The following is a 13,895-nucleotide window of genomic DNA, read 5'->3' as shown; positions in this document are numbered from 1 at the left end:
CCCCCCCCCCCCCCCCCCGGCCAGGCTGCCACTTGGGAGGTGTTGGGAGTGACAAGCTGGACAAGCCCCTGACTTGGTCGTGGGTGGGGCTGGGGACGAGGCGCGGGCCCAGCAGCCGAGGGCCATCCCTGAGGCTGGCCCTGGGCTGCAGGAGGGCAACCAGAAGGGGCTGCAAAGGCGCCTCTCCCCATCGCATTCAAGTGTCCATGGCGGTTTCCTGTGGCCAAAGTCCTTCTGTTAAGAGAGCTGGTCGAAGTGGTCACCAGCAGATGGCTGAGAAAGAGCAGCTGCAGCAAAATAATGAGTAGGAGAGAAGAGAGTTTATTTTATTCCACTAACGTGGAATTTCTTAAAAAATACATTCAGGCAGCCGCTTTCCTGCAGCCCCAAGCCCAGGCCTCCAGTGCCCCAAACCCTGTGGGTGTTGGAGCACCCCCTACCCACAGCCTGGACCTTCATAATCAGCAGCCAGGAGCAGGGAAACTTCAGGATTCAGGGTCTCAGACACGTCACAAAGCCCCAGGCCAGAGCCAAAACAGTTCTGATGACAGAAGGGGTCCAAGGGTCATGACACCCACACAGGCCTGCTGCTGACCCCTGCTTTCCTCCTAAGTGAGAGCAGACGCTGGAGCCAGAGCCCAGACTGAGGGCAGGGTGAAATCCTGCAACGGGCTCTGGTGCTCCTCTACCCTGGCTCCCCCTGCAGAGCAACCCTGCAGGCCAGGCTCCCGGGGGGTGGGGGGGAGGGCGCAGAACAGGTTGGAAAGGGTGGTGGTCATGTTCTGTAGATTTCCTGGTCTCACCCCCTAACTGCAGTTTCTCCTCTGTGCCCCTATGAGTAGCTGTTGTGAGTTCTTATGCTGACAACCCCCCACCCCTAGATACCACTACCCTCAGCAGGCTGGCTGCCCAGCCCTTTCCTTCTACCACCCCCTTCATGAGGCTGCTTCAGAGCAGCGGCCCTTCTGGGGCGACACAATACACACAGAACCATGCTAAGCCAAGGAGGGGGACGCTGAACGGGCAGCTGATGCCAACTGGCCCAGCTGTGAGGCTCTCGCCCCCACCCCCTGGAAGAGGAGTGTAGCAGGTAGATTGGGGAAAAGGGCCACCACCTTTACCCACAGCTCCTCCCCATCAGCACAGCCCCCACTTCTTGTGGGCTGCTGGGATGTGTTTTCCCCAGAGGCCCTTAGCCATGCTCTGTCCCACCCAGGAAGAGAACAGCTTGAGCAGGACTTCACAGACAGGAGGATCTGGGCATGGGGTGGGGGGAGTATAAAGTGACTAATTCTTCCCTCCAGAACCAGAAGCAAAGCTGTGTGAGGAACAGTACTGAGAAAAATGGAATCTGAGGAAGGCAAGGGTTCCTTCGCTCATACTTTGTGAGCAGGGATGTGATGGGAAGGGAAGATGGAGTGAAATAAGGAATGTGCTCTTAGCTTCACTGTATATTAAATTGTGGGAGTAAGAGTGCACACGGGAGGACCAGGCCCCGCAAAGGGCCCAATCCCAGCCCTCAGGCTCCAGCCGTGGCCCTCTGCCCCCAGAGCCCAGACGGTTCTCTGGGCAGAAGGTGCTGAGAAGCGCAGGGTGGCCGCTGCTGCCTTTCCCGTGAACATGGACCACACAGAGAAACCACCTCAAGCTCCTTCTGACCGACGTGGCTGCGTCCCCACAGACCAAGTCCTGCATTCTCCCCAAGAAAGCCCTTGTCCTAGTGATGGCAGAGCTGGCTGGCAGGCAGGGAGTGGGCAGCAGCTCTCAGCGCAACAAGAAATGATAGAGGAGTCCGCCTTCTTTAGGGAGGCCGCCCTTCCCGCCCTCGGGGCTAGCTGTCCGCCTTCTTCATGTGGTGGAAAAGGTTACAGAAGAGCTCATACCAGAAGAACACGAAGCCAGTGGAGAGAGCAGCCTTCAGCAGGCTGGGGGACAGGCCCTTGAAGAAGCCCGTGGGGCCTTCCTCTCGTAGCACCTGCTGGGCACAATGCAGGAGGCCCCTATAGCTGCGAACCTGGGCAGAGGACAGACGGAGTGATTAACACGCGGATGCTGGCTCTATTCTCCTGTCAGCCCAGCAGCTGGCATGTCACAGCTCCACGTCGGCACTTGCTGGACAAAGCAACGAACGCAAAAAGGACAGAGGAGTGAACCTTTTCCTTCTCTTCCAAGTAGACTAATAATTCAGACTTACCAGATGCAGCGCCTGGAAATCAGCACTGGACAGAGCTCCTACCGACTGGGCCTCTTACAGACCCTTTCCCCCATCCCCCCGGCCCCCCTGGTGGGCAGTGGATCTCAATCTGGCCCTCGTGAGCTCTGGCCTGTAGCCTGGCCTTCTCAGTTCACCACATACCGCTGCCAGACTCGCGTCCCCAAGACTCAACTCCCCTCAAGCCCCGCTCTCTCCACAGCTCCACCAACTCCCCGTTGCGATGACAACAACATTATAAACAATCAAGAGGAGTCTGGCTGGCTCAGTTGGTAGTGTGGGACTCTTGATCTCAGGGTCATGAGTTCAAGTCCCACGCTGGGCATAGAGCTTACTTAAAAAAAGGGGGAAAGGAAGAGAAAAAAAGAATCAAATCAAAGCCCCACAGCCTGGTGTTCAGGGTGCTGCCCCATTTGGCCTCAGCTTCCCTCCCTGATCTGCCCTCATCCCCCACTGGTCCTCCCACCAAACTGGCCACAAAGTCTGTTAGGAGCAAGGCTCTCTCCTCTGTCCTGGGCTCTCACCAACTCTCCCTGTGCAAATTCAAACCATTCCCTCAGGACAAGTTCGTAAGTGGAAAAAGGAGGTTATAAAACCTTGTATTCCACCCTGTGTTAAAACGTACACGTGTATGTTTATGCAAAGAAACAGAACTATAGCCAAAGGTTCCGTGATTATCTCTGGGTGGGCAGTGCTGGGAGTCAGGTTTACCTTTTTGTCTCCGGGACGTCTCTGAATTTCCTACAAAGATGTATTACAGCTAACTCAATTCTTTCCCTTCCCCCAAGTAAGGAGTGCTGTTTCCCTTCCGTGTCCCGTTCCACGCCACTCTTCTCCTCTGACATCTGTCGGGCATGTTTGTCCCAGGTTCCCAGGTTCCGGAGGGGAGAGCACTGGAGTTACTCCCCCTTGCTCTACCCCCAGCCCACCAGGCCATGGTGCCCCTAAAGCAGCAGGTAAAAATCCAGTTTGCAAAACCCAAGCTGACTAGGGAATGATTCTTAACATTACGAGATCACCTATAATGGGGGTTTCTGTGAATGACAAACCCTTCTAGTGCCTTTAAAATATAATTTAGTTGATCAGATTTCATTCCCCCTCTCCAGGAACCCCTACAGAATAAAGCAAACAATCTCATGCTCCAGCGGGAGTCTCCTCCATGTTTTTTAGTATTTTGAGGACGTATCTCTACTTAACGTTTGTTTATTTATTTATTTGAGAGAGAGAGAGAGAGAGGGAGCAGGCGCGCTCGAGCTTGAGAGCAGGGGAGGAGCAGAGGGAGAGGGACAAGCAGACTCCACACCAAGCACGGAGCCCAACGTGGGGCTTGACCCACAAACCTGATATCACGACCTGAGCGGAAACCAGGAGTCAGACGCTCAACCGTGCCAACCGGCACCCTTCAACAAAATCACCCTTCTTATGTGATTATATTCTTTGTCCCAAACTGAACTGAACACTTTTTCTTTTTTTACTTGAGGTAGGCTCCATGCCCATCGTGGAGCCCAACACAGGGCTTGAACTCACAACCCCCAGATCAAGACCTGAGCTGAGACCAAAGAGTCAGACACTTAACCTACTGAGCCCCCAGGCACCCTGAGCTGAACACTCTTTAAGAGCAAACACTGAACCCTCCTTTGCCTGGATCGGATCGTCCCAATGTCCAACATGCACAGGGCTTATGTGTGGTTTTCCCATGTGTTTGGGGATCCCCAGGGATGGGCTGTGGGCTAATGCTGACCAATGGGCAGGGGAGGGGCAAGGCTCAGAGCTCTCTGCAGGGGAATGGCTCACCTGGCCAAAGGTGGCTCGGGCCTGCTCAAACCCTCCGACCTGCAGCCGTTTCTTGAAGAGGTCCAGGGGGTACGTGAGGGTCTTGCTGATGACTCCGGCTCCACTGCCACACAGCAGGTTTTTGAGGTTCTCTGAACCAAAGTGGGATTGAGGGGGAACATGAGGGAAGTGCAATCGGGGGGAAGACAAGTTCAAGGTCAAGAGCTCTAAGCCTCCACCATAAAACTAAGACCCACCAGCATCCTGAATCTCCGAGGAGAACCACACACGGCCACTCTGGGCACGGCCGGCAATAAGGAGGGAATGGAATAGGAACTTGCAGGCTCTGCGGTGTGACTCGGTTCAAGGCTTGGGAGGAAATAAATGTCAACAGTGCCACTGCTGGGGTGGCAAGAGCTGAAAGAAAGGGTCTGCAAGCGGCTGGCTTGGTTGGTTTGGTTGGCAGGGTTTGGAGAACGGGGATGTGCTAGCCTCTGACAGGAAGACCTCAGCCCGTACAAGGATCGGATAGAGAGGGCTTGCGGGAGGGGGACAGTGGAGACCCGGATTCTCTTCGTATGAGGGCTCTCTCACCGTTCTTCCTTCCCTGGGCGGGCAGGACCCATTCGTGCACGTGCTTCAAGGCGCTGTAAAAGGAGAACTGGAACCCGGCGTAGGGGAAGATGGCAATCAAGGTGGGGTTCAAGCCTTTGTAGAAAACCAATGGGCCTTCGGTCCGGTACATGGTCACCACGGCATCTCGCAGGGTTTTATACACCTGGACGGTACACAGGCAGCTCGAGTGAATGTGCGGGGGCGGTCTGGCCCCAGAACACAGCCCATCACGCTCCCCTCGCCTCGGCTAAAATCCCAGCCGCTGGGAGCATGACTTATCCTGCCAAGGGCACAAAGAAAATGCTGGACAAAAATCCCAGGGGTGGGGTTTTCCAGCAACTCCCTTCCTAGCTATTGACAAGACCAGTATGTCTGCACAAGTGCACAACGGTACGTGTCCGAGGACGGCTGCCCTCGCGTCCTGCGGGACAGCAAAGACGCAGCATCCACCCTCGGGTGGTGGTTACATACATGACGACACACCCGTCCAGAAGGACACAGAGCAGCCGTTGAAACAGGATCACGCCATCTATGCAATGGATTGGGAATAATCCCCAAACACATAGTTGAATGAGCACAGTGAGAGGCTGAAGAGCGGCTTTAGTGACCGTGCAGGAACAAACTATGCAGGGCCCCCCCCCCCCGCCCCCAGGGATACACGAGAAACGGGGAAGGGCGAGCATGACCTCTACGGAGGGAAAGGCAGGGCGGGGAGGAGGGAGATTTACTCTTACCATTTTATGCTCTGTGGATTTTTTGCCGTGTGCATATATTTAACCTTTTCTAACCTGTCAACAGGCAGTCTCCATGCAGGGAGACCACAAGGCATTGATTTTTCTTAGTACCCTTCCATTCGACGCATTCTTTGCAGTGGACCAGAGGGGCTGTGGGCACGGCGAGGCACCGAGGGGACAGGGCAGCTGAGGGAGGGACACTGCACGGAGAAGGGAGGACCCTGGCTACCTCCTCCCCTCTTAGCTCCCAGATGCTGGCAGCCACGCCGAAGGATTTCACCCTGGGGACCTCCACGAAAGGGCCAAGCCTCAGAGAAAGGCCATCGGGCAACAAGCCTGCCATGCGCCCACAGTCCCACTCTGCTTCTCTGTGCCCCCGTTAACACCAGGCTGGCAGCCAAGGGTCACCAGACATCTGAGGAAAGCCCTCATAAAAAATGGAGACCAGGGCGCCTGGCTGGCTCAGTCAGTAGAGTGTGTGACTCTTGATCTCAGGGTCACGAGATCCTGTAACCCACAGTAGTTACAAAAACAAAAAACAAAAAACCAAAGGAAAAAAGAAAAACAGAGACCAAAATGATCAATGGGGGATACAGAAATCACCTGGAAGGAAGTATAGACAGAAGAAGGAAACAAAGGGAAACAGAGGCCAACCACAAAACTGGAACTGATATTCTCAGGCCACAGAGAAGGCATCACCTCTGTGATAAAAGGGAAGGGTCTATTTAAAAAAGAGGTAAGATTCAGAGAACAAGACAAACTCTTGAGGGAAAAAAATCTTTGTGAATTTGAGTTAGGCAGATTTCTTTCTTTTTTCTTTTTTTAAAGATTTTACTTATTTATTTGAAAGACAGAGAGAGAGCAAGAGTGGAAGGAGGGGGAGAGAATCTGAAGCAGACTCCACGCTGAGCAGAGCCCTGTGCAGGGCTCAATCCCATGATTGCGAGATCATGACCTGATGTGAGACCAACAGTTGGACACTTAGGGGCCCCTATGCAAAGGTTTTGTGTTTTTTTTTTTTTTTAAAGATTTTATTTATTTATTTGACAGAGATAGAGACAGCCAGCGAAAGAGGGAACACAAGCAGGGGGAGTGGGAGAGGAAGAAGCAGGCTCATAGCGGAGGAGCCTGATGTGGGGCTCGATCCCAGAACGCTGGGATCACGCCCTGAGCCGAAGGCAGACGCTTAACTGCTGTGCCACCCAGGCGCCCCTATGCAAAGGTTTCTTAGATAAAATACCAAAAGCAAAATCCACAAAAGAACAATTTGATAAATTAGGCCTTTACTGGGGCACCTGGGTGGCTCAGTCGGTGAAGTGTCTGCCTTCGGCTCAGGTCATGATCCCAGGGTCCTGGGATCGAGCCCCATGTGGGGCTCCCTGCTCAGTGGGGAGCCTGCTTCTCCCTCTGCCTGCTGCTCCCCCTGGTTGTGTGCGTGCGCTCTCTCTCTCTAATAAATAAATAAAATCTTTAAAAAAAATTAAAAACATCTGCTCTGCAAAAAATTGACGATAAGGACATGAAGACAGCCACGGCCAGGCTCAGAAAAAATGTGTAAAACAAAAACGACAAGCGACCAAAACTGGAAAACAACTTGAACAGACTGCTTCGGCGAGGAAGCTACACAGAGGGCCGGTAAGCACAAAATAGACACTCAACATCTCTGTGGTAAAATCACGGTGACATACCACGATTCACATCTAGTGGAATGGCTAAAATTTAAAAGAATAAGATAAAAATAGGGGCACCTGGGTGGCTGAGTCGGTTAAGCGCCAACTCATGGTTTCAGCTCAGGTCATGACTTCAGGGTCCTGAGATGGAGCCCCGTGTCAGGCTCCGTGCTCAGCGGGGAGTCGGCTTGAGATTCTTTCCCTCTGCCCCTCCCCCTGCTCACAGGCACACTTGTTCTCTCTCGTTCTCAAATAAATAGATCAATCTTTAGAAAAGAATAAAATTGCGGATGGGACCAGAGGGTATCATGCTAAGCAAAGTCAGTCAATCAGAGAAAGACAATGATGATATGATCTCAGTCATATGTGGAATTTAAAAAACAAGGCAGAGGATCAGAAGGGAAGAGAAGAAAAAAAAAATAAGACAAAACCAGAGAAGGAGACAAAGCATAAGAGACTCTTAACCATAGGAAACAAACTGAGGGTTGCTGGAGGGGAGGCAGGTGGGGGGACTGGGTGACTGGGTGATGGACACAGGGGAGGGCACGTGACGTAATGAGCCCTGAGTATCACGTAAGACTGAGGAGTCACAGACCTGTACGCCTGAGACAAATAATATACTTATATGTTAATTAATTGAATTTAAATTAAAAAATTAAAATTTTAAAAAGAATAAAATAAAAACAAAAACCAGATAATACTAAGTATTGGTGAGGCTGAGGAACAGCTGGGACTGTTGGTGGGAAGGCAAAACGGCACAGCCATGTAGGAAGCAGGTCGGCTTTTCCTCAAAACTGAACGCTTTCACAACTCAGCAATCCCACCCCCAGGTATTCACCCCAGAGAAACAAAATGTTCACACAATAACCCGTATGTGAATGTTCGTAGTGGTTTTATTCACAATCACCAAAAGACTGGAGAACCACCCTGACACCTTCCAACTAACAAACCATGGTAGGGCCACAGGACAGAATATTAGGCAGCAAGGAGAAGGAACTGACCTCTCCCGCGTGTGGCATGGATGGCTCCCAGGTACAGATGCCAAGTGAAGGGCGCCCACTCTTACAACTACGTAAGACATAGTCCCTGTAAGTGACATTCTGAAAAAGATCAAACTTCAGCCAGAAGACAGATCAGTGGTTAACAGAGGCTGGCAACGGAGAGGGACTGACTCTAGAGGGCCAGGAGGACGTTTTGGCGGTGATGAACTTTTGTTTTCTATCTCGATTATAGTAGTGGTTCTGTGACTGCATGCATTCATGAGAAGTCACAGAGGGGCTCCTGGGTGGCTCAGCTGGTTGAGCGTCTGACTTGGGCTTGCGTCATGATCTCGGAGCCCTGGGAGGGAGCCCCGGGTGGGGTTCCATACTCAGCAGGGTCTACTTGGACCCTCAGCAGGGTCCTTCCCCCCGAAAAAAGTCAGAGAGCTGGATACTAAAAAGAGTGAGTTTTACTGTGTATGTGAGAGAGACGAGAACGAGTGCACACAGCAGGGGGAGGGGCACAGGGAAAGGGAGAGAGAATCTCAAGCAGCCTCCATGCTGAGCGAGGAGCCCTGATGCAGGGCTCGCTGTCACAACGCTGAGATCACAACCTGAGCATAAACCGAGAGTTGGACGGTCAACCAACTGAGCCACCAGGCACCCCTGATTAAGAAACATTTTAAAGATTTTATTAACTTATTTATTTGAGAGAGAGAGATAGCAACAGAGATAGTGTGAGAGAGAGAGAGAGGATGAGTGGAGAGGAGAGGGAGAAGCAGGCTCCCCGCTGAGCAACGAGCCCTGACGCGGGGCTCCATCCCAGGACCCGGGGATCATGACCTGAGCTGAAGGCCGACGCTTAACCAGCTGAGCCACCCAGGCGCCCCAAGAAACATTTTAAAGGTGAGGTTTCACACCATGGCTGCTACTGATCTATGGAAGGCGGAGGGTCTGCGGCTTTTAAACAGATCTCTTCCACTCACTTTTGCACGCAGACGATTTCCTGATCATTCCAGAATCCAGAATCCCTATCTCAGTCATCTAAGCCAGAGAGGTAATACGTTATTCTCTTTTCTCTTATACCTTTCCTTCTCACAGACCTCTTTTTAAAATTTATTATTATTATTATTATTTTTAAAGATTTTATTTATTTATTTGACAGAGATAGAGACAGCGAGCGAGAGAGGGAACACAAGCAGGGGGAGTGGGAGAGGAAGAAGCAGGCTCCTAGCGGAGGAGCCTGATGTGGGGCTCGATCCCATAACACCGGGATCACGCCCAGAGCCGAAGGCAGACGCTTAACCGCTGTGCCACCCAGGTGCCACTTTAAAATTTATTATTGAAGTGTAACTGACACACAGTATTATATTAGTTTCAGGTGTATCCTCTCCTAGATTTTTTTTCTTTTTTTTTTTTTAAAGATTTTATTTATTTATTTGACAGAGATCGAGACAGCCAGCGAGAGAGGGAGCACAAGCAGGGGGAGTGGGAGAGGAAGAAGCAGGCTCATAGCAGAGGAGCCTGATGTGGGGCTCCATCCCGGAATGCCGGGATCACGCCCTGAGCCGAAGGCAGACGCTTAACCGCTGTGCCACCCAGGCGCCCCTAGATTTTTTTTCTTTTTTTTAACTAAAGGCCGGGAAGTCACGGAAGAGGACCCCAGCATCCCGGAGTGGAGAAGCCGATGGAGCACCAGCACGCATTTTTTTCCATCCGAGCAGCCACCATGTTGCTGAGGGCTATGTGTCTTCTCCAACTACAAACACCCTTCCCCTCCATCTCTCTGCCCAGTGCCTAGGGCCCCTCATCTCATTTCACCACCAGCAGAAAGCTCTATTTCCCACTAAAGTGCCATACAGAAGGATCTAGCTCTCATGTCCCATTCGTTTGCTTGCAGACTGTTCCCAGGACACTTTGCCCTTCCAAACCAAAAATGCCATCAGGATGTCTCCTAAACAAAAGGGCTCCACCAGCCCCGGATCTCCACCCCAGGCAACGGAACCGAACGGAAGGCTCAGTGCTTCTGAAGCACGTCCAGTTCTTAAGCAGTGTCATTCCCACCCAAATACCCTCAAGCAGAAGGGAGACAGGAAAATTCTTCTTTCTTGGTTGAGCACGTGCATGGGTGCACACGCTCACACACACACAGAGCTATTCTTACGTATGTCCCGGAAACAAAGATTATGGTGGGAAGGTCTATTTCAGGATTTAATCCCTCCCTTTCACGAAGTTCTTCCTGCAGTCTGACTCAACCGTCCCATTTCCTCTATCCATTCTTTGTGAAAACCAAAAACACTCACAATAACCCAGAAATATGATCTCAAGTCTCCCTCTCCCGGACGCCTTTACTGTCCAGCCTACTACTCATGACTCGTTCGGTTTCCCGCCTGGAGGTTCTGTCTCCCTCGCGGGGCTGCGAGCGCCTGGCACGGTTACAGGTCTTACAGATGGACCGACCAAGGGGATGCAAACCCCAGCAAGCCTGGGGGTCTTGCTCCCTCTCTGGAAAAGAGCCCTGACTCCCGGCTCCCCTTCTGTTACGCAGGCACCCCTTCTCCGGCCCAGCCACTCACCTTGGGCTCGCCCTGAGCTGCAAAGCGAGTGCGCAGCACGTCCACGGGCTGCACGGCCAGGGTTGCGGCGCTGGCGGACAGGCCGCCGCACACGAAGTGCACTGAGAAGTCACGGGCGTCGTACTCGGTGGCTCTGTGCACCAGCTCGGTCAGCAGTTCAAACGACAGAAACTACAAGAGCACGTGACAAAGTAATTGAGAAACAGCCCCCCCCGGCCCCGCCCCGTACACCACCGTGACCCAGGTGGGGCCCAGTTCTACGGACGAGGAAATACTCTCCCTGAGCAGTGACAGAATACAAGAAACATAATTTTGTGCAAAGCGCAGATGCCATTTTATCCTCTACTCGAGTAGAGCCAAATATCCAGAGGGTTAAGAAAATAGATGAGAAAAATTTTGTATCAGAAAGTTGTACTCAGGGGCGCCTGGGAGGCTCAGGTCATGATCTCAGGGTCCTGGGATCGAGCCCCACAGCAGGCTCCTTGCTGAGCAGAGAGCCTGCTTCTCCCTCTCCCTCTGCCTGCTGTTTCCGCTACTTGTGCTGTCAACTGAATAAAGAAAATCTTAAAAAAAAAGAAAGAAAGTTCTACTCATTAACTGTGTTTCCTCAGAGCCGGGAGAGGAGAGCCGTTATGATTCTCTGCGGGCACCCCTTCAGTGCAGCTGGCAGACTGCACTCTGTTTGACAGACACTCTGCCCTGGAGCAGAAATTCTCTCGGGAGAATTCCGCGTATCCTGGGCTGAGCTCTGCTGCAGGCAGCTCAAGATGACTCAGGGTCCGAGAGCACATGGCTGGGTGTACTCGTCACACTGCAGCATCAGAGTGCTGGCCGCAGAGGCACGTCGACCCATGAGCACCTGACCCGAGCCATCGCTGTGACATCGCAGGAAAGGCAGGCAGGGGCTACTCTGGCTCTAGCTGTCCGGGTGGGAATCCTGATTCTGCCAACTTTGCAGCTGGTGACTTTGGCTGGGTTCATTACGTAAGCTCTCTCTGCCTCGTCTTCTGTCGGTAACATGGGGGCGACAACAGAGCCTCCCTGGAAGGATGGCTGTGAGGTAACACACGTCAAGGGCTTAACGCAGGGCCTGGCTCACAATGAGCACTGCACCTGGGCCGGCTCCTACCCCCACTACGACTGTACACCCCCCCGCCAGGAATCAACTGGTGCCGGGGCACCTGGGGGGTCAGTCGTTCAGCATCCGACTCTTGGTTTCAGCTCAGGTCATGATCTCGGGGTCGTGGCATCGAACCCCAAGTCGGGCTCTGCACTCAGCGGGGAGTTTGCTTGTCCCTCTCCCTCTGCTCTTCCCCCTGCTGGCACACAGGCTCTCTCGCTCTCTCTCAAATAAATAAAGTCTTTAAAAAAAAAGAAAAAAAAAAAAGAAAGAAAGGAATCAACTGGCGCTGAGCGGCGTGAACATGTGAACAAAAGCTACGGAGCCCGCGTTCTCATCCTGCCCTCCACGTCCGGGCTGTGTGGCCTATGGCAGCTCAGCTCACTTCCCCTTCTCTGGGATCCACGGAACACCTGTTCTACCTTCCTCACAGTGCTGCTGGGAAGTTCACAGAAGTACAGATGTGAAAACGCTATTTTGAAAAATGAAAGGATTTGTATCGACATTTGCTAAGCCCACTGGGGGCGTGATGCCAGGAGAGTCTCCTAGGGGGCAACACCTAATTAATATTCAGTTGGGGCTAGGTCCCCCCATTGCGGGGTTGTGGGGAAGGGAATGCCTAAACGGTACAGCTTGGTCTGACTCCGTCTTCAATTTCAGACTTCAAACTTCACATAGTTTCCCAGTTAAGACAAGCAGAAGTGTGGTGACCGCCTACCCAGACAGGGTCCCTGCAGGCCCCACCTCCCCATGCTCCTCTGTTGAGCAACACTAACCCAGGGCCCTGGCCCGTCCCCCTGCCACCTACTTGGACAGCTCCATAGCCTATAGAGAGAAGCTGGGCTGGGACGTGTCCTTTCCAGAATGCTGTGAGGCCTTCCTCTTGCAAAATCTGTCTCCCAGCCTGCAGGATCCCATAGTATTTTGCACTGGGGTCACTGCGAGACAGGCGTTCAATCTGAAGCTAGGAATCAAAATTGAAAAGGTCAGGACAACAGGGGCAGGTGTGGGGTGAGAAGGAGAAATTGTGGAAAATGTAACAAAGGCAGCGAAGTGCTCTCGACAAAATTCCAAGCTTTGGAAACTGCTTTGACAAGAAAGAGAAAACATGTCCTCTAGCCATTACATGGGGAAAACAAGGGGAAGGGTACCTGGAAACGGATCTTGATGACATCCAAGGGGCTGACCATCACCCGAGTGACAAGTCCAGACACAGACCCAGCCACCGCCACCTCAAAACTGGAGATACTCCTGCCATCGGCTTTGGGGTCATAGCCAACCATCCCTGCCTCTGGCCCATACAACATCCATCAGTTTCAATCTAAAAGCAACAGACATGGAGTAAACACCAGAGCAAGTTCTTAGGGTCTCTGCTCACAAGCCACCTCCTCAGAGCAGCCCTCCCCGACCATCCCATCTAACACAGCACCCACATCCCCTTCTCTCCCCTTGCCCGGCTCTATTCTTCTGCATATCGTTAATATACTGGACATCGATTCTGGACATCTGTTTCTTGCCACTTTCCCCCACGAGAATGTGAACCTGTGACAACGTGGCCTTGCTCTCATTTGCCCATCCCTGTATTTCCAGTACCTGGAACAGAGCCCAGCATGGTGAGTGCTTATATTTGTCGACTGAATGAACCAACAGGCTTGGTAGGAAATCATTCACTTCCAGAGATCAGCTTGCTTTCCAAGACACCGGGCTTTATGGCAAACTCCCGCCTGAGGTAAAGTCCCAGGCTGAGTCAGTGTGGGAGCAGAGCCCGCTGCAGCTGAGCACCGAGGGAGACGTCTGACATGCAGGCTCCAGGAGCACCCATGGGACTCCCCAACAAGCCCACATGATCCAAAGGAAGAGCCCAGCCACTCCTGAGCCCTCCTGCATTTCCTCCCCAGTTTGCACACCTCAGGCCCAGCTGCAGCAATGGAGCCGTGCTAGGCTTTGAAGTGATGTTCCCTGGCCCACCTGATCCCTGGGGACTTCTTCAACCTCACCCTGGACCTTCCTTCGGCCACTTCAACTGGGGTGGGCTCTGCTCCTGACCAGTTCCTAGAACACACTGCTTGAGCTCCTATCGGCCAACCTTGCCTCTGCACCTACTCTTTCCCATGTCTGAAATGCAGCGGCTCTCCCCTCCCCCCATGTGCCCCCCACTCACTCTTCCCCAGGCCAGCCCCTCCCATGCACCAGGGCTCAGCTAAAGAGCACCCCC

The 13,895-nt window shown here is 52.7% G+C and overlaps 1 protein-coding gene across 3 annotated transcripts in view; it reads right to left on the bottom strand.

Moving 5' to 3' along the window:
- Nucleotides 1-305: 305 nt before the first annotated feature.
- Nucleotides 306-13,895, bottom strand: part of SLC25A19 (solute carrier family 25 member 19) — a 16,020-nt gene continuing 2,430 nt past the window's right edge. For 2 of the 3 annotated variants that reach the window (XM_008693750.2, XM_040640237.1), the window contains exons 3-8: nt 12,832-13,001; nt 12,489-12,644; nt 10,561-10,731; nt 4,580-4,763; nt 4,007-4,137; nt 306-2,014 (exon numbers count right to left, since the gene is read on the bottom strand). In XM_008693750.2, coding sequence (XP_008691972.1) covers nt 1,832-2,014; nt 4,007-4,137; nt 4,580-4,763; nt 10,561-10,731; nt 12,489-12,644; nt 12,832-12,987 — 981 coding nt within the window. In that variant the 5' untranslated portion in view covers nt 12,988-13,001 and the 3' untranslated portion in view covers nt 306-1,831. The remainder of the gene's footprint in view (nt 2,015-4,006; nt 4,138-4,579; nt 4,764-10,560; nt 10,732-12,488; nt 12,645-12,831; nt 13,002-13,895) is intronic. The other variant, XM_008693753.2, reaches the window with a different exon arrangement.

This window comes from Ursus maritimus, unplaced genomic scaffold, assembly GCF_017311325.1.
Source record: "Ursus maritimus isolate PB19 unplaced genomic scaffold, ASM1731132v1 scaffold_24, whole genome shotgun sequence".
Lineage (NCBI taxonomy): Eukaryota > Metazoa > Chordata > Mammalia > Carnivora > Ursidae > Ursus > Ursus maritimus.
The sequence above is the reverse complement of the archived record's forward strand: the minus strand, read 5'-3'. Positions and strand labels throughout refer to the sequence as shown.